We start from the raw sequence: 21781 nt of genomic DNA on the forward strand, positions 1-21781 counted from the left end.
GCAGCACGGCCTGCCACTGCCACCCATCCAGCATTTCTTCACAAGCAGACTCGGCATGGGTGATAGGTTTTTCCACTGTAGTTACAATTTCATTTCACAAGGTAAAAGGCTCTCTGGTCCAAGTATAATAGGAAAACAGAGAGCCTGTCTCTCTGTGAATTACTAAAACACAGTTTTTGATAGCCTATTTTGTCATGTCGAGTAGAAAGGCCACCCTACTCACTCCCTTTGTACCTGTCCACTACTGGGGCAATAAGCTAGAATAATAAGAAGTGAAGTTGAAGAAACCAGCTGGACACAAAACGGTACATAACACAATGGCTTTTGGAAAAAGAGGGATGTCTACTTCTGTTTTTTGGCTCTAGGTATTTGTTTTTGGATCTGATCCCATGTAGAGTCCTGGTACAGAAACTGAACATTAACCGTATTAATCTCCAATGAGACGTGTTCGTGAGGAATGGTGTTTTTTAAAAGATAAAGACGAACAAGACATAGTAAGCAGATGGCTTTTTTAAAAAGTCACTGCAAAAAGGCTTCCTTAAAGAAAAGCAAACCAGTATAGGTTCAGAATATATAACTGCTTTAATGGAACAAACAGGGGCTTTCTAAAAAACCTTTTTTCTTTTATTCCTAGACTAGGATAGTGATTAGATATAGCTCAATTAATGTAGAAAGAGCTGGCAGAGCTACCTATAATGAACCTGGACTCTTAATTTTATCCCAATCCTAGGTCAAACTAGTATGAGAAAATGTGCTCATTCAACATTTACTAAGTACCTAGTAAATGCTAGTGGGCACTCTCATGCCACGGGGAAAATGTACAAAGCAGGGCACAACCACCCTGCTTCGGGACATAGAATTCATCTAAAAGTCATAAACAGAATTAAAAATTACACTAACAGGTCCTTTTCCTAGATTGCCATTTTGGCACTTTTTACCTAATCTTTCTTCAGAGCACATCTAAATGGCTCAAAAAATAAGTGGTTTATCAACAGATTATCAGGGAAGTTAGACTACCGATGAGTAAAAGAGGTAAATTCTTTTCAATGTAACTTGGATTCTAGAAATACCACGAGACTAGCTCCTAGCAAAACAACAGCCCGAAATACACAATTCCTGTTGGACAGTACCCACAGGAAAGCACTGGAGCAACAGCCAGCTCCCGCCCAGAGCAACGAGAAGAAAGCCCTATCCTTGCTCATTAGCACCGCGCTTAACACGAGGCTCCCGAATACTGTACATACCCTCTACAATAATACGGTGATCCAGGCAGTTTGTTACACTTTAGCATTCTCAGACCCAAACTGCTCAAGTCCAATTGATCCCTGCTAGTCTAAAAAAGGTCTGTCTGCTCCTTATTTTCCAAATCCCATAGTAATTCTTCACAAAATCCAAAAGGACAATTTGGCAAGTCCTCTGGGCTTCCTAGAGTCTGAGAAAACTAAGCAGTAATTTAGAAAAGAATTCCAGACAAAAAAGAGCTGTCCCATCAGCACCAATGATCTACTTGGTACTAACAAGTTTCTCCCTTCCTGCATATTAGTACGCAACCCATTGTATTGATGCCTTAAGTTAACGTTACAATGAGACCTCTGAACCATGAGCAGATGGAGAGAAAGCAGACTTTGAACAAACTGGGCTTAGATTACTAGATATTTTTTATTAAAGAATAGGGCATTTAGCTAGGAATCGGCAGTTGTAATTTTTAAAAAAATGGACCTGATATTCAATGTGTGGTGACGACATGAACAGCCAGTAAGAGCATGTCAGCTTCCAGTGAGTGAGGAATGGCAACTTCCATTGCCAAGGTAGAGACCATGAAGATAAATGTGAAAAGCACTCAAGTCTCCACATCTATCAAAAGCCTGCCCATCTCCAATGTCCAATGTCCAATGTTCAACGTCCTTATCATCCCCAAGCCAGACATGACCCACACCTTCTCAGAACTCCAACAGCATTTCCTGAGCATGACACGCCAGGGGAGTTACTGCTACACATAGTAATCTGAACGTTTCTGCTATCAGCCGGAGTTACTATTTCTTATTTCCCTAATAGAACCAACAGAGCTTATCATACTAAGTAAGAACCCAGTAAATGCTGTGATCTAACACAGGGCTTTAGAAAGGATTCCATTGACTTGTCCCTTAAATTGAGAACAAAGCAAATGACACAAAAATAGGATACTTGTAGCTGTGGTACCTTGGAGATTTTGTTTGCTTTTTGGGGTGGCAGCAGAAGGGGTACTCAGCCACCATCTGGGGCTTTATCTTCTCCTTGTTCTTTCAGGCAAACTGAGTAAATCTGGCTTAAACTAGGCCACAGAAACTGTTTAGCAATGCCTTAAGAAAATATCTTTAAATGTAGCTTTGGCTTTATTTTTCTGCAGAAACACTCCAAAATGTTCACGAAAAGTGGCTCTAAACATGTTTAAGTGATTTACTTTAAAGGAAAATTTGTTTTAAAAAGCAGTATTTCTCTCCCCTAATACACTCAGTGACTCTTCAACAGTGTGAGGGGGGTGCCCCACCCCTCCTCCCCTCACCCCCAGAGGTGCTCTTCACAGACCAGAATCCCACTCTGCAGCCAGTGCCGGCTGAGCTCCGGCCTCCCGGGGGGAGGCGGCACAGAGGCCCTGGCGGGCTCGCCAGCAGCAGTGATGCGGAGCCAGAATAAACTCTGAGGCTGCTTCTCACGGCTGAAAGGACAAGGCGCAAGCCGTTTTCTCACATCCTCTGCCTCTTAAGGTTACAACAAACAGCCTCTGATCCAATTAAAACCCCTATAGTTTATGTTTTCTTGGAGAAAAAGCAAAGATGACCTGTGCTTGCTGGGAAGATAACCAGCCATGTATGGTCTTGGTTGATAAATGAAGAGTTAAAAAGATTAAAAATTTAAGTCATGACTGCCGTGAAATTGTTTATTCATGGTAAGGTGTTTCGGACAGTTACAGCTGTACAACAGTAAATTGTTAACAACCGTTTCCTAAAGAAAAATTTCCATTACAGATCGCAGATAAGAAACAGAGTGCAGTGCTGCTGGGAGATCAACATCCCAACCCATAGAGGATTCATTAGATGCAAGTCAAGAGGGCCTACCCTTTCCTGAAACCACTTCCAAGAAAAATTGGACTTTGAGGAGGATGACATTTACCCTAATTGCTGTATCTAATTAAAAATTTTTCAAATAAACTTAAAATTTGATGTAGGGCATAATTAATCAGATTTTTTAAAAATATCATTAGGGCAGTAGGGTGAAGGTTGGCATACAAGAGGGGGAAAAGTACAGTTTATCTCTCAGGAAACAGGAGGGAATGGCAGTCTGTCAAAGTTATTGCAGGGGGACTTGTTTTCTTCCTTTTCAAAGACCAGAAAGTAACAACTTGCAACAGCTGTGCCCTTGCCTTTCCCGGCTATGTATGCGAAGGCGAGCAGCACTGCTCGCGTCAGTCTTCTCCTCAGCAGGAACCAGGCTGGTGAATCAGCGAAGTGTCAGTACCTTAGGAAAGCTGCTACTATTATTTTGAGTTAGCAGGAATAGAAAAAGAATGAGAACTGTGTTTCTAGGAAAAATACAGGTGATTTCTGTATTAATGTACAAGGTAATGGATGAATAACTGCAACTCTGTCGGGGACATAGAAAATCCTAAGGGAAGAGACTCACGGTGGACAAGAAAGAACAATGGACTGGAAATCAGGCCTGGAGTGCCAGCCTCAACCTCAGCAGTTAGCTGCCCAACACTGGGACTTCAGACTTGTCACTAAGTAAATAAATAGGCACTGGGCTAAGTCATCTCTACGATCCACTCAGATTCTGAAAAGCTACCATTCTGTGTAGGTGAACTGAAATGTGAAGTCACAACTAGAATTCTTAGTTACTGACTCTGTGAGGAGCCGTTAGCACCTCGAATAGGGCTGATCACATGTAGATACCCAATATATATTTATTGACTTGAGCACCCAGTGTCACCTGTGATTCCTCAGGGTCTCGCACAGTGCCTGGTCCATAATAGGCACTCAAAGCATGCCTACTGAATGGATTCATAAGGCCCTGTGCTGAGCTCACCCAGAAACAAGCTGACTAGGGTTCTTATACAACCCAGAACTCTGCAGTGAACCCTGGGGAGCACTCATCAATCTGAGGACTGACACAGCAATCCTTAATACTCTCTAACATTACATGAAATATCAGAAATGGCTTAAGATCACACTTCAAGAAGCCTGCATTAAAATTATTCACTGATTTATTTCTATGAGAATGATCAGGCAGGAAAGAACCTAGTCAGACATGCTCTCAGGAGAGAGATTACCAGAAAGACGAAAATAACATGAAGCAGCAGCAGATTCCCCATGAATATCACTCAAGCAGACTAACTACATTTGTCTTACCTTCGGAAATCGGGATTCTAACAGAACTATTGGAAGAGAGCTTCCTTTAATAAACATAACCCCAACCACAGGCATATCAAAAACCTTCTGCACTAACGCAGCTGCACATCAGATAGCAAAGACAAAGTATAAAATGGTTTTCGAAGTCATGATTCAGATTCAGTTAAAATAATATTTACTAAGTACCTACTATGTATCAGAAATTGCTTAGCACTTATAGGATCTACTTTAATCCTCTCAATAACACTGAAAGCCAAAAGTTATTAATGCTATTTTTGCAGATGAGAATACTAAGGGCTAAAGGGGCACCAAATTTCACACAAAAAATGAAACGTAGAGTTAAATCCAGATTGTCTATTTAGGTCTAATGCTGATTCAATAAATACTAAATGTTTTTGTGCACCTAGCCTTTAAGGACTGGAAATATAGCAGTGGACAAAACATAAAAATCCCTGTCTTCCTCAATATTCCAATGTGCTTTCCATCACGGTTCACTGCATCTGCTAGTCTCAACTCCACTGGGATATCTGCTAGCAGAATGCTGTCTAGACCAAAAATTCAAATCCTGTCTGGTCTTGCCTCTCTAATGGGCCTCCAAATCAAGATCCTGAAAAATTAATGCTGTTAATGCATGAACAGATACATCACAACGAATTCTAGTACTATTAAGAGCAAAGAGAACAACTAAGGATTGCCCAAGATTTATTGATGTAAACAGATTTTCAAATGAATAAAGAGCAGCATGTGTTTCAAGACAGGAGATAATTAGAATGGAAATAGAATATCAGACATGACAGCAGAGACAGACAGAAGAGAGTAAACAGCATCCCCCACCCTGTCAGCATTCCTACAGAGGACAGATCTGAAAGGATATCTGTATTATCGTGTCCGAGCAACCCGAGAAGAGACTGAACAGCATTCAGCTCCACCAGAAGGTGATACAGGTCTGGCATGGTGGCTACCACGTGCATCTCCTGAATGATGTCATTTAGGTCCAGCTCGGATTCCATAAACCTAGGAGGGGGAAACAAGACAGCATCAATGAAAGGAAAGAAGTACTATCAGCACTGAGGAGCAAACAGCAACACAACCAAGACAGAGAGACAATCTGTCAAAGTGTCTACAACAGACCAACCAAGAAGGACACTCATCCAAACATCATACTGTCACATAATTTCCTTGGGAAATCGATTTCCTCATTAAAAAAATCAATCTTGGATTCAGATCTCATTACAGGGTTCCCCTTACTCTCGCAGTCACAAGCTGCCTTTTAGAGGTCCCAAAGCACTGTGCAGCATTAAATGGTCTGCCTGCCAGTCTCGTGGATTAGCTAACATTGCCCCTTAGTGCAGCCATTCGGCTGCCCTGAGCAGTTGCCCAGATGATACAGGAAGGAATCCTCCTACTTGCAACTTCACATCAGAGCCCTTATGCTTCCCTTACCCAAAGAAGCACACTGAGACTCTGCCATCACCCAAACACCCTCTCCTCCCCCACATCCCTTCCAGTGAGTTGATTAAGGGGTAGACCCCAAGGAAAGCAGACATACCCTCTGGCATCCTGAAATCACCACCATACTTCACGTAGCATGATATTTCACTCACATTTCCACCCCTGAACCGTTCAACAGACCAACGTCTTGGCCCTCAGAACAGACTGCAGTGTTCACCTCCACACCCCCTCCCCATGTCTGACACATAAGGAATGCCCAGTAAGTCTCTGATGAATAAGACCGGAAGGTTTGATCTGAGAAGGAAATGAGCTAATCCATGTGAGCAACCTAACAATACCCAACTGAGAGGGACCGGCAGGAATCGGTAGCTAACAGACTCTGAAACCAGACTGCTGGGTTTGAACCTAACCTAGGCACTTAGTCTCTCTATGCCTCGGTTTCTTCATCTGTAAATGGGAAAATAAATTTACCTATCTCATAGGATACTATAAGGGGTAAATGAATAAATAGATATAAAGCACTTAAAAATGCATGTTTGCTATCATTTCTCCTCCTCCTCCCACTATTATTATTATTATGTCTATCTTCCCTGCTAGAGTGTAAGCTTCTTAAAAACAGGAATTATATATTTTGTCTCTATATATCCACAGATGTCTGCTTAATTGAGGCCACAAAGAAAAGGAACACAAGCAGGGACTCTAGAAGTCATAAAATACTTATCAACTTCCAGATGTTGAAAGGCTAGGAAAATACTACCTCTCCAGAAATCTGGATTCTGTAAGAACAAAATCTAGAAACTGTAACTCTTTAAAACATGTCCATATTTTAGACAATATCCCTAGCATTGTTTTTAATTATTTTTAACCATAACGTATTTTTTCTTTTTATAAAATACTAAGCCCTGGAAAAGTAAACAGAAATCATCCATTATCTTATTATCCAGAAATAACCATTGATACTATTCTAATATGTTTAAGTCATTTTACTCAACTCATACTCTTTCCCCCACCGACACAAAAGTAGCTTACACAGTATATAGTTCTGTATTCAATTTTTGCTATTGTTAACATAGACTGAACAACTCCCCTTATCATTAAACATTCTTCTACACCAGGAAAAGCCAGTATCTGACATTGCTGTCACTCTTTCTCCTCCCACGGCACAATCCCTCACTGAGCACAGCACTCTTCCCTGCCAAGCCAGACGGGCTTCAGAATCCTTCTCAACAGAGCATTCCAAAAGGAGACTATCAATCAATCAGAGCAGGTGTGGCAGATTAAGCCTATCTGAAACTCCTGTTCTAAATAATACATTTTTTAAAGCTGCATGGTATTCCCTTGTGAAAATGTACCATAATTTATTTTAGTCTTTGTCAGGCATTCAGATGGTCTCCAATTTTTTCCCCTATAACAAATGACACTACAACGCATTCACAATTATTGTGTCAGGATAAATTCCCAGAAGGAAAGTGCCAAGTCAAAGAGTATGCATAACTTAGCAGATTCTGACATAGAGAAAAATATTTGCCCTTTTAATTGTGTTTTCTGACATAAAAGTTTTTAAAAGCTTAAGTAGTCAAATCTTTGCCTTTATGAACTCTATTTTCATGTATCCTGAGCAAGGTTTTTTTCTATGTTAAGGTCAGATAAACTTTATGGTATACTTTTATGTTTACACATATTTAAAGGTTTAGGCGTCAATAAATCTGAAATTATTTTAGCGTATGGTATAGGGCAAAGATCTATTTTCTGCAAATGTTTGTCCTATTGAGCCTATACCATAACCTATCGTTTTTCCAGATTTGAATGAACGTCACTTCCATCACACACTAAATGTACTCTAATCTGTTTATGGGTTTTTCACTACATTTCATTGATTTGTCTTCAAATTCCTTATTTTTGTAAAGAGTTCCCCTCCATCCATACCTTTTATTTTAAGGCTCCTTTTACTGTGCTTACAAATTGACCACCTTTTTAGATTATTCCTATCTCCTAAGGTGTGGAAGCCAAAACAGAAGAATCATGACTTGGAAGGGCTGATGCAGAATTCAGATATCCCATGGGGTAGTAGATCTATATAATCTTTGAACCTTATGGGCTCATCAAACCTCTAAGGCTTATTTGCTTTAAATGGGTACTTCTTTTTAAAAATCTGATTTCTGAAGAGTAACCTGACAAAAAGATTTTTACAGCTCAGTAAGAAGAACTGACATGGGAGAACGGGCACTAAACAGTAGTAAACAAAATCATGTTGAGTATAAGGAAAGATCTGGGGACTTGGGTAATAATGAATGCGTGAATGAATGAATGAATGTCTAGAGAGAAGCCTCTGGTGGTATCCTACAGGGCTCCATCCTTAGGCCTGTTTAGATGAACTATATTATTTTATTGGGTTCTTTTTTTAATCAATAACTTGAGTGAAGGTATATAAAAGGCAAACTTAACAAATGTCAAATAACGCAAACCTTAGAGAGAAAGTGAACACAGCAGCTGACAGAATCAATTCAAAAAGTTCCTGACAGGCAATGATGATTGGCCAAATCTAACAGGAGGAAAACCACCTAGGATCCATACAGAGAGGTACACTGAACCAAAAAGTCAAGAACAAATGCATGAGGTGGGAAAGATAGTTTCATAAGAGCACATGTATAGAAAGAACTTGATGGTTTTAGTCAACTGTAACCACAATACAATCAGACCATGAGACAGCTGTGCCAGGACAGAGACTACTCATTCAACTCTGGACACCCAGCACTGGGCACACTCCCAGGTCCACAGTTCAGCAGACGCCTGCCAAATGCAGGAGCAGAGGAAAGTAGCTGCCACAGATGCTGCTGTGGTTTCAGGCTGCTTAATGACGGCAATACAGAGCCATCACATCGCTCAGCTGACCCTAAGTTCTGTGACATCTGTTATGGAAATTGTACTTTAGGAGGGATATAGAAATTAATTTGGGGAAACATCCAAGATTATAAGGAATCTAGATACCCTCTCATACAAGAATTTGTTGAAATTTTTTCATTCTGAGTTGAAATCTTAAGAGTCAGAACTGCCAAATAATGAAAAGATTTCTTGGAAAAGTTAGATATTTGTCACTGGGGGTAATTAACAAAGGGTGATACAATAAAAAAATCAAGAATGAGAAAGGAGAATGGACTTTACTTTCAGTTCCTTCCAACTCTGAAATTCTTCTAAATATGCAGCCTTAGCCCAATGTTTTTAAGTTTAGAAAGTCAGAAAATTATCAAAACAAAACAAAACAAAACAAAAAACAAGCAGAAACTCAACTGTGAGCAAAAAACATCATAAAAATACCACAGGGGTCCAGTGTTACGTGAGTAACAAAGATATAGTGGAACATGCCTGGACTTGGGAATGAGACAGACTTGGGTCACAACGCCAGCCACACTATTTACTGGCTCTGTAACCATGAGTAGTATGTCAAAAAGTATTGGGGCACACACTAGGTGCCAGTCACTCTGCTAGGTACAGAGGATATAACAGATAACAAAATAATCCCAGTTGCTGTCCTCATAGAGCCCCTACCCTAACACGAATATAAACCATCTATTACAAATAATTAATTGTAAGGATCGGTGTTGTCCAAGAGATGCCACTGAAACACAGATCACGGGACCCCACCCTGGTCAAAGGAGACAGAGAATAGCAACTAACCTATCTTTAAACCTCAGCTTCCTTAATTTTCCTAGCTGAATTACAGTGAGGATTCAGAGATTTAAAAAAATGAAATGCCTAATGATAGCTGGCACATAATAGGTGCTCAATAGGTGGCTCAGCGGTTGAGCATCGACCTATGATCAGGAGATGGAGTTGGATTCCTGGTCAGGGCACATGCCTGGGTTTCAGGCTCAATCCCCAGCAGGGAGTGAGCAGGAGGCAGCCAATCAATGACCCCCTCATTACTGATGTTTCGCTCTCTCTCCCTTCCTCTCTCTGAAATCAATAAAAATATATTTTAAAAAAAATAGGTGCTCAACAAGGCTGAATAGTTATTTTACTTCAAAATATATATATAATAATAATAATAATAATAGATGCTCAAAAAAATCTAGGTACCCTCAAGTTTGCTATGCTATAACAAAGGAAATTTTCTTCTTTTTGTCAATAAAGTACAAGCCTACTCATTTGAAGCACACGCTACATTTGTAGAGGGCTGTCCAGGAAGTGAGCACACAATCAGTAACGGATGACTCATAGCTGGGGGAATGGATCAAGTTAGAGGCCAATGGGAAAGCACTAGAGCAACCTGTTAGAACAGTAACCCAGGCTGAGATGGGGTCATCAATTCCATCTGGTATGATGGAGAATATTCTGCTAGCCTGCCCATGTGCATTTGCTTCAGACCAGCAGGATGTCCTCCTTCAACCAAAACTGAACATTAGTGAAGACCAGCAAAGTTCAAACATGCCAGAAAAGCAACAGAAACTCATGAGTCCTCCTGCAAACACAAAACCAACGATCAATAATGCATAGAGAATATGGTGCTTCTTCCACCCAACTAAATCAACAGTTCTCAAAGTGTGGTCTTGAAACCTCAGGGTGGGGGTGAAGGTGGTTGGAGATCCTTTCAGGGGTCTACGAGATTAAATTTCATAATAATTCCAAAGTATTACAAGCTTGCCTTGTTTTATTGAGCTTCACAGATATTGCGTTTTTTACAAATTAAAGGCTTGTGGTAACCCTGCCTCAAGTAAGTAGATTTTCCAACAGCATTTGTTCACTTCGTGTCTCTGCATCACATTTTGGTGATTCTCGCAATATTTCAAATTTTTTTATTATTATTATATATGATGTGGTGATCTTCAATCAGTGATCTTTGATGTTACTAGGGCAACATCCTCCACCAGCATAAAGATCATAATTTGCTAAAGGCTCAGAGGATGGTTAGCATTTTTTAGCAATAAAGTACTTTCAAATTAAGGTATGTGCATTGTTTTTTTATACATAACACTACTATATACTTCACAGACTATCATATAGTGTAAATATAACTTTTATATATACTGGGAAACCAAAATATTCTTATGACTCGTTTTACTGCAACATTCACTTTACTACAGTGGTCTGAAATCAAACCCACAATGTCTCTAAGGTTTGCCTGTATCTGCCTTTTTCACTCTCATTCTCTCAGGAGTGAACACCAGAGTGTTCAACAGGGCTACACAACATGTGATGATGCCTAATAAAATGTGTGCTTGTGTATTTTAGAATTTTCTAAGATAAGCACTTTGGGGTGTACTCATAATTTAAGAGTGCAAAGGGATCCTGAGATTAAGAAAGTTTGAGAACCACTAAACTAAATAATTCTGCCCCTGCAAAAATGAAAAGCACTATTAATGGACTTACTAGGGAAACAGCACACCCTACTCAATGTGATGTTTGGGAGAAAGATTACACAGTACAAAGTAGAGGTTGCATAAGGAGAATTGTCAATTGAATCTGAAATGCATCCCTTCAATCTGGGAATTTAACATTTATCCCATAGAAATACATTTTACACTAAGACACATGCACACAAAGGTTCACTGCAGCACTGTTCATAAAAGCCAATGTTTAATATAACCAAATGTCTGTAATAGAAAAATAATAAATAAATCATGGTACCTACAGACCATGAAATACTATAACCAGTCACAAAAAAATAAGGTAAATATGCATATATGAACATGAAAAAAATCTCCTATTGTGTGACCAAAAGTAATCAATGTGCAGAATATGTGCAGTATAATTGAGGAAGGAAAAAAATATTCTATACTTACATATATATATGTAAATTAAACAGAAAATAATCTAAAAGGATATTCACAGAAGTGTTCACCAGGGCTATCTCTAGGTGGGGGAATGGAAAGGGAGTCAGTGCAGTGAAGGAGAACACCCATTTTTTACTCTACTTATGCACTGTTGGTATTTTTTACAATGACAATCTATTCATGTGTTCCTTGTATAATCAAACATACACATACAGTACACACATATACACAGTGCAGAATGACAAGTGATACTGTTTGGTGCAGGTCAGCACAAAACCTGACAGGACTCCGGTGCTGGGAAAGCTGAGTTGCAATCTAACTACTCTCAGTGTCAAAGAGGGCTGCAGTCCTAGGCCCAGTAACCAGGTTCTCCCCACTCACCCTCCTCATCTAAAAGTACAGAGAGAACGCAGTGGACCACCTTAGCCTTACCAGGTTGCTATGAGGATTTGATGACCTCTGACACTTCTATGCCTTTGTTCATGCTAGTCATACTGTCTGACATGCCTTTCCATGTTCTTTCCTGCCTATTAAAATAAAATCAATCTACAAGGCCCAGCTCAAATACCACCTCTTCTATGGAGCCAATAACAGCCCCCAACTTGGTACTGCTTCTTCCTCTGTGCTCCCACAACACTCCATTTGTGTCTCTTTTAAAGTATATTTTCTTCTACTGTGCATTTATAGCTAGTGTGCCTAATAACCTATAAACCTGAGTGCAAAGACTATACTATCCAACTCTTAATGGCCTAGAGGCCTTGGACATATTAAGATTCATTAAAAGTATATGTCCCGGGAAGGAGAGAAACAGGGAGGGAGAGAGAACATTAAACTCTGTATAAATATGAAAATCCCTTTAGTTAGGATTCAAGACTGACTACAGATTCCTCATTACAGTACTTCACAGTGTTCTGAGGAGCCAGTGTAGTAACAATCATATTAATTATCATTTCATAAGTATGTACTAAATGGCAGGTACTGATCCAAATACTTGCAGTTATTCTCATTAATCTTCACTGTTCCGTAAAGGAGGTATTATTTCTTTATACAGATGAGACCCCTGAGGCTAAAAAAAGGAGAAGTGACTTATTCAAGATCATGTGGGAGTCACACTCATCTTTGTTTAACCCCAAAGCCTTTGACATTTTCTCAACAGTAAAGCTATCACTAACAGCAACCAAGGTTGCTTTTCTTTAGACCCTGAGAATAAGAATGCAGAAAAGAGTTAACATAACAGGCCTGATCTTTAGAAGAGTCTGTTTCTGGACTGGCATCTGGGGACTTGGCTTTTTCCCTATGTGATAAGGTTGTTTTGCCCGTCTTTCCTTCTGAGAATGGAATTCCAGTAGTTGTTGCTGGCAGAGAATGGCTACATGACTTGTCCTCAATAAATACCCTAGACTGGGAATCTCACATGGACTTGCCTGGACAGAGACAATGCACACGTGTTGATGTATTTCACTGCTGGAAAAAGGAGCATGACAGCATGAACCCACTCAGTGGGAGGGAGAAAGCACAGGAAGTCTGTATATGAATTTCTCCAGACTCTGCCTGATGTATCTTTCCCCTTGCTGATCTGGTCGTATACTCTCAGTACCACTGACTCTAAGTCCTGTGAGTCCTAGCAATTTCCCAAACATGTGGGTCATCCTGGGACTCCTAACCCAAAATCACAAAATCAAAGCAGACAAAGCAAACAAAAAACAAAACAAAGATAGCAAACAAAACACCTCAGAGGAGAAAGGGTATCAGCAAAACGGAGCCTTACTTCTCTGGATTGTCTGGAAACTTGATCCGCAACTCTTGGTTTTTGTATGATCTTTTTTCAAATGTAAGGATCATTTTCTTCACTGAGCTTTCATCCAATGGTTCCTCCTGGTATAAAGGGACAAATACAACAATTCTCATTCACTAATTACTACTTCTTTCCATAGTTCCTTACATGCTATTCTGCATGTACAATACATACTTTATCTCCCCCACTAGAATGAGGGTTAAGGCTCTACATCACATGCTACTCTGTATCACTCTGTATTTCTCATATCTAGCACAGGAAATTCAGTTTACATTGTTAAAGACTTAGTCAACAAATATTTCTTAAGCATACTGTAGGGCATGGACTAAGCATCAATATTAGATAAATATTAATTAATATTTATTATGTCCCTTTCCTTTGTTGTACAGGTAAGATAACATTCAGTGGTTTAAAAGAACTTGTTCAGTAAGTGACAGTGGTCCTCAATCTTTTTTCCCCACACAAGGGATCAGCAAACTACGGTCCACGGGCGAAATCCAACTCTCTGCCTATTTTTTGTACAGACCATAGGGTTGTTAATTAGCAATAGTCACTGTTTAGATTTCTTACACATTACTGTATCTGCCCCTTACTAGCTGCTGAGAAGAGAATAAGACAGATTCTTGGAATCCAGATAATAACATCAAGAATTAGAGGAAGCTCAGAGAAAATATTTAAAAACTAGTAGACCACACAGAGTTTTCTTATTTCATACACCAGAATAATACCTATAAAGGTAAATAAAATAAATTTTTGAAAACTGAATCATTTTCCCCAAGAAAATCCACACTAAAATTTCAGAAATGCTTTCACCTCCGTTTATTTTCCAGTTTAATGTAATGTGCTGCAACACCTCTCCTAATTCTTAGCTTCATAGCTTTGTAGTCACTGACTGTAACTCACACCTAGAAGCAAGAAACTATTAAGAGACCCTGAAATAGAACCTTTTGAAAAGCACTGAATCATCCCATAATTTTGTAAGTACACTAAAAAATGCTATTATTTTGTTAACTTTTTATTTGCATATATAAGGTTTTAAGTGGAAGATACCTATAAATTCATTTTGGGCATAACACATTTCTTAGATTTTTATCAATGATTCCTAACCCTCAGGTAGTCTGTTGGACCCCCAGCCCCTCCCAGGTGTCTATGGCTTGGAGAGAAGAGCCCTGACATGATAAAACTGAAGTTAGTGCCCTGGCCAGGCAGCACGCAGAGCCTAGTTTCACTATTGACTAGCCACAATGCAACATTACTTTGCTGACTATTATCCTCAAATGTTCATCAAATCCAATTGTTTGTACCTCTAAGTCTTTCCTGAATTCATCCACTTGGCATTTAAAATAAAATTCCAAATCCTTCACATGACATACAGGATGGGGCAAAGGTAGGTTTATAGTTGTAAATACACAAAACACAGAGTTTATTCTTGTATTATTATTATTTATTAATTATTGTATTATCTTCCATAGGAATGGTAAAACTACTTTTGCCCCACCCTATATGTAAGGAAGGTCTAGCATGACCTGGCCCAGACAATTTGTCCAACCCCAAACTAGGGAAAATAGCCCTGCTGCAGGCCCATGTCTACTTGTTCAATGCTTACTCTCCAGCTCCCTCACAGTGCCTGGCACACAGCAGGCATCCAGTGAAGATCTGTTGAAAGAAGGAAGAAAAGGAGAGAGAAAGGGAGAGGGGGAGGCAAGAAATATTACCTGTATCTTCTAAGGTCATAGAGATGTTCTAAAGAGATGAGGCACATAAAATTGTTTTATAAACTATATGACACTATATTAATGTAAGTTGGTGTTCTTACTATTAGTAATAGGCATGATGTACCCAACATACCACAAGGATTTAACTAAAACAATCCAAATTTCTAGGAAAGAGTTAAGTCAAGCAACCTCAATATCCACTACTCTTCTTTCCTTTGGTTAACATCTTGCCCACGCCGTAGAAAAACAACATATTAGTGTTAATACGGCTCCTGTAAGATTCCCAGTCTTAGCCTCTCCAGGGTTTGGCCTTCCCTCTTTTAATTTCTCTCCAGCACTGGGGGAAAACTGAATTATCAGTCTTAGTCATCAGCCGCAGCAGTATCTCCAATAGCTCAACGTCAGAAACCAGAGGGAGATTTCAGAAAGATGAATGCTGGTGATGTAGCACAAAAAGGACAATAATATTTTACAAGTTCACGTGACTTTACAGGGGCAAACATCACTTGCTTTTCATCAAATGGGACTTTGGTGGCAGTGAGAAAATAACTCCTGAGCTTGTAGCCTTCCATGTGTCATTTTTACAAAGCGATCTCTTTTTCCCTGTCCCTTAACAGAAGGGCTGGTCCCACGTTACATTCCTGTCTCTCAGGCTAGAAACCACTTACCCATGACAGCTCCTACCTAATTCTCCAGTACCAGCCTTGCCCTACACAGGAATTATACCTGCCAATTAACTGCTGCTGCAGAGCTAAGAGATTGAGCAGAAGCTAGTAAGAAGGGAGTGAGAGAGGGAAAACGGGCTATACACACTGTCTAAAAGCCTAGCAGGGCTTCTGCCCTCAGAGAGGAAATTTGGGACTATCTTCCACCACATATTTCCAAGGTGTCACCATCTTTTAGGGGCAGTCCCCTAAATTAGCTCTGATATAAATGCTAACAGGAGTTATTGTCATAACATGGTAAAGACCTTTGTGAAATATGAATCTTTTTTTTTTCCTCTTAGATTCACACTCCAGCTTCATTTTTTAAATCCAAACTTAGCATCATGTCTTTGAGGGAACCAAAAAACAGCTGGCTCTTAAGAATCTATTTCCATAATTCATATTGAACAAAATGCCAGAGTGAAATAACATACAAGTTAACACTAAAGAATTTAAAAAGACACAAAGGCATGGTCATTTTATTTTTAATCGCTGATATTTTACCTCTACCCTTTTCAGCTTCGCTCATTTATTCATTCAATAAATATTTATTAAAGGTCTACCAAGAGCTAGGCATTGCTCTGAGCGCTCTGAGCTGTGAACAAAAAACAGAGCCAGTCCCTGTTTTCATGGGAGGCTGGGAGGGGACAACAAATGAGCAAAATAAACAAACTTTGGATCAGGATAAGTGCTGTGAAGACAATATGCAGAATAAAGCGGTAAGAGAATACAGAATGAGACAGGAAAGACTTCTCTGAGGAGGAAACATCAGAACTGAGACCTGAATGAGAAAAAAACAGCCATGCAAAGGGTGGTTCTTCATTAGGGCAAGAAGAGCGTTCCAGCAGAGGGCACAGAAAGAGATACAGAGGCAGGAATGAGCACCAAGGCCTAAGGAATCCTGAGGACAGCAACAGAAAGGTATCTCTTTCCCTAAACTGTATTTTTCAGTAACACCTAAATACCTAATACCTCTGCTCCCCCTGAACTTCTCCACTTTTGCTGCTTTGCTAATGCCATTCCAACTTCCTGAAAAGCCCATCTTCCACGTGTTTGATACAGAGAGCTACTCTTCTTTCGAAGACTATTAACTACGTTCAAAAACGGAAGCACTTTCAATGTGTCCTCAGTATGGTCTAGAAAGCCTCCCTGGCCCTCCTCGGTCAATACCAATAGCCCCAACAGTTCAGTGCCTAGGCCTTGATTATAACACATAATCCAGAATAATTTTAAAACTCTATCTATAATGTTCTTTACACTTTGCAAAATGATTTCCCAACTCCATTATCCCACTTAACCTTCATGTCCACACTGTGAAATAAGTATTCTTAACCCCATTTTACAGATTAAGCTAGAGAGGTCAGAGAAATTATGTATTTGGTCAAAATTACATGTCTTAGAGAGACGGTGAGGACCAGCAGTCTCAGCAACCCGTGCACTTCAGCCGCCTTACCTCTTCCTCTTCCTCCTCGCCCTCTCTGTCAATAATCTGAAGCAGCCTTTTTTTGTCATCATCTGCTTCTTCCACCACAGTCATTTCCTCTTCCCGAAATCGGCCACGTTCTCGAGTGCCAGCTTGTTTCCGACGCATTTTCAGCTCTTCCTCTTCATCATCCCGGGGACGTTTTGTGCCCCTGTTGGGCTAAGAAAGAGAAAAAATAAACACACGATTTTAGAGTTGGAAAAGATGCAGAAGGCCATACAGAGCAAATATCCTCATACTTTCAAGAATTCTCCAACTGAAAAGCACCACAGCATACAATTTCTGCCACAAAATTGATTAAAGCTAAGTGGTATTTTTCAGACACTTAATGATTCTATAAATACATGATTAAAGTCACCTATAAATTTGGCTTTTTTTTTCTTTTACAGAATTTATTCAGTATTGCAAAGTTTTACCACTTCGCAAAAGTTCCTATGCATATAGAAATCATAGGGAACAGAGCCACTTTGAGATGGGGACACCGAGTTAGGCGCAACTACCTTGTAGGAGACTTTTAAAAAAATATGTTTTCATTGATTTTTTAGAGAGAGAGGAAGGGGGAAGGATAGAGAAATAGAACCATTGATCGACTGCCTCATACTCGCCCCCTACTGGGGATCAAGCCAGCAACCCAGGGACACGCCCTGACCGGGAATCGAACCAATGACTTCGTTCATGGGTCAATGCTCAACCACCAAGCCACACCAGCCCGGCCCTTGTAGGTGACTTTAATACGTATAATCCCCAACACCAATCCCTTAACGCATAGTTTTATGTCTAAGAAAGATTATAGTCACTCACAAGTAACTTCCAAGGTCTATGGCACTCCAAATTCCTACTTTACAGGAGAGTAGAGTAAGGCCCAAAGGTCAAATATTACCCAAGGTCACAAAACCAGCAGTAGCACCAAAAACAGAATTGGCACTTCCTGACCTCGAATCCTGGACTCTTTCCACTGTATTGCTGAGACTTCATTTTGCCTTTAACACTGCAATTCATGGAGTTCTTACAGTTGCTTTCCATTAAATTGGAATAAAACAGGGCACTACTGAAATGGCCTTCATAGTTGAGGAGAAATAGCACTGCACTAGACATTGAACAGTCCGATGTCTCCATTCAGTTCGTGTTATTGCTGGTACAACTTTGGGCATCTCGTGTAACTTCTCTAAGCCTTGGTTTCTTCATCTGCAAATGGAGATTGTAACCCTTTTCCCTATGAACATCAAACGGATACTTGTGTGTGTGTGTTTACCATTTATTTTATATTTTTCCAGCTTTACTGAGTATTAAATGACATATAGCATTGTGTAAATTTAAGGTGTACAACATGATGATTTGATTGAAATACATACTGCAAAATGATTACCACAATAAGGTTAGTTAACACCTCCATCACCTCACATAATTACCTTTTTGGAACATTTAAGAACTACTCTCTTAGCAACTTTCAAGTGTACAATACAGAATTGTCAACTATAGATGCTGCTATATATTAGATCCCTAGAACTTGTTCATCTTATAACTGGAAGTTTGTAGCAAAAGGTGAAAGAACTCTAAACTATTAACAGTGCTAAACAAATATAAAAATGTTTACTATGAAGTAATCCACATGATTCTGTCTTCCCCAACATAAAACATCTGCATTAGGCTCCTCAAATTTTTCTTTATCTATTATAATAACCAACTTACGGTAAGTGTGGTGTAGTATGTTATTTCCAAACCAAAAAAAAAGTCACATTCATTACCAGCTTGCTAAGTTGTTTGGTAATAATAGACAAGTTTATATTATATTTGTTACACATCTTGTCGTGACTTATCACCCACACTGTTACTGAACTCCACTATCCCAGTGGTGCAAAGTCATCCCCCGCTATAGGCATGTACCCTGCTGGTTCCGCATACCAGGTGCTTCAATAAGTTTAAGCATATGACATTGCTTAGAAAACTCACATTAGACAATTTGGTTTGCAGGGAACCACCTGCTATTTTTCACTGTTCCTAGTCTCCCTGAGATAGATTGTAATTTCATATGATCACGTCCTATTTTCATAAACACAAAAATTACAAAAAACCATTGTCATCATTACTTTAAAAAAGAAAGAAAGAAAAAGAAAAAAGAAATCAACATGCCAGTAAACATGGACAAGAAAATAAGGTGGCAGTTTTCATGTGAGAAGGGCAAGGAAAGGTAGCTTGATCCTAAAAGAGAGCAGGCTCCAAACCAGAAATCTGTAGCTCCCCAGCAGGTAAGGAACTTCAGCCCCTGGGAGTACTAATTCTTTCAGGCTCATAAAACAAGTCCTGCTGTGATTCTAATTAGCATGAGCCTGCTGCTGCAGCCAAGTCAAAGCATGAGTTCCATGGTTCTCCCCAGAAAGGAGATTTCTGTATTGTTTATCACTGAGGGCAGAGAGAAAGGGTAGTGGACCATAATTAAAAGGAGAAAGCTAAGTACTGCCACAGTTAAGAGATGCAAAATAGAAAGAACACTGGCCATGTCTCTTTAGAGTACATCTTCCAATCCACTTCTTTAAAACAAGCATTTCAGAGGTTGGAGGAGTCTCATTTTTACCTCTAGTAATTTCTACTGAAATAGCACTTTCCTTCTGCAGAACTTAAAGCACCTATTTTAATCTTCACTACATCACTGGGGAAGAGTAGTAGTTAACAGTTCTATTTCATAAGCAGGAAGAAAGGATGCCTGGGACCCTTCAATAAACTCTTACAAAGACAACCTGGTGCCTTCTAAAAATTGAACCTGATCTCTGGGCAGTTTGCTAATCTTCCCTGATTCCAAGGCCCTGACTGAGACAGATCTGAGGGGCTTTCAAGCAAGAACATACATCCATAAATATAAGTCACACAAGACCTTGGCTGAGTTAAAGTAATATTTGTTAAACCATTCATTCAACAAATAATTTGTTAAAGAATTCCAAGGCTTGAAGGGTCCTCAAGTAATCAGCTGGCCCAGTAGCAGTCCCAGGCTTCCATTAGGGTAATGTCTAAATGGGGACACAGGGACACACAGGGCCAGTGTGGAGTCTTGAGACAAGAACAGCTTTGTTAATCTTTATGAAGAGTCTAAGCACACACCCCTAAGAGGGCAGCCTTTAGGTTCTCCAACTGTTTCTCCAACTCCCTTCTCTCTCATACAGGGTACTCAGCGTCAGCTCCTCTTAGGACAACTCAGCAGAGGAGAGCAGAGCCCATTAGGATGCTCTGATACGGCTCCTTCAGCAACATACCACTTCCCTCTCCAACAGATGGGTAAGCCGTTCAAAGGCACTGATACATTTTATTTCAGCACTTTTCTCTCCCAAGGCAAAATTTTCAGAACTTCTGTTCTTTACTTCTCATCTCAGCCCTCAACTGTCTCTTTTTCAGATACTAATACTCCAAATAGAGAAGTTCCTACTCATCTCTGATATTTGACCACTCTGAATAATAAAGATTAGGAATCATTTCTTTAACAAATATTTATTAACTATGTATAAGACACTGCTGGGGACTGCAGACATAAGTGTAAATAAGACAAACACTGCTTTGCAGTCTAGGTCTGTCCAATCAAAATATAATGCAAACTACAGGTGTAATTTTAAATTTTTTAGTAGCCACATTTTAAAAAATAAAAAGAAACAAGTGAAATTAATTTTAATAATATATTTTATTTAATCCAGTATGTCCAAAATATTATCATTTCAGCATGTATAAAAAATTACTAATGCGATATTTAGTAATTCTTTTTATTCATATTAAGTCTTTGGAATTTTGTAGACATATTTTATACTTATGGTGTATTTCCACAGAGATGGAGCCCCATTTTGTGGGCCCAACAGCCATATGCAGCTAGTGGCTAGCACAGGTTTAGGGGATTTTCACCCGAGGGGTTCCTGTTCCCTAATAAAGACAAGACAGAACTGTCTTTCCAGCAACACCGAATGAAATCGGGACTCATATAAAGCTGAAGTCCTGTTTGTGAAAAGTCCCCACTAAAAATTGTGAAGCTAACAATACCCTGACCCAGAAATAAACTTCTAGATTATATTTACCAATATTCACCACTGAGAGAGTGATCAGTTATACAAAAGAAAGCAAGAATGTGTAAGTGGGGAAGAGCCTCAGAGCCCTCAAACTGATTTCACTGCAGAAGAGCCAGAGGGCTGTGAATCTAGAGAGGGAATTTAACCCTCACAGCCTGTCAGAGGTCAACAGCTCAGGCCCACACTCTCCTTGTGTCTTACACAACCAATCCCAAAAGGATTAAGCAATTCTTACTAGTCACCTTTGGAGATTAATTTGTTTGGGTATCTGAAAGGTATACAGAATTCCTCAAGATGAAGGAATGACAAAGGAAACTGTTCTTAATAAAGTCATGTCTCTGCTTCTGCTGCCCACAGGACTAGGGGAGAAAATGAGTAACTCAACTTCCGATGTGCCAGAGCATTGGCCTTTAAGAATTGTTACAATATTCTACAT

General features: G+C 39.6%; 1 protein-coding gene across 1 annotated transcript in view; it reads right to left on the minus strand.

Moving 5' to 3' along the window:
* Nucleotides 1–21781, minus strand: part of CTNNBL1 (catenin beta like 1) — a 133696-nt gene that overhangs the window by 90165 nt on the left and 21750 nt on the right. The window contains exons 2-4 of the mRNA XM_081149390.1: nucleotides 17276–17464; nucleotides 13377–13483; nucleotides 5260–5399 (exon numbers count right to left, since the gene is read on the minus strand). Of these exons, the coding sequence (XP_081005516.1) occupies nucleotides 5260–5399; nucleotides 13377–13483; nucleotides 17276–17464 (436 nt within the window). The remainder of the gene's footprint in view (nucleotides 1–5259; nucleotides 5400–13376; nucleotides 13484–17275; nucleotides 17465–21781) is intronic.

Source organism: Miniopterus schreibersii, assembly GCF_964146895.1.
Source record: "Miniopterus schreibersii genome assembly, chromosome: 10".
NCBI classification, from domain to species: Eukaryota; Metazoa; Chordata; class Mammalia; order Chiroptera; family Miniopteridae; genus Miniopterus; species Miniopterus schreibersii.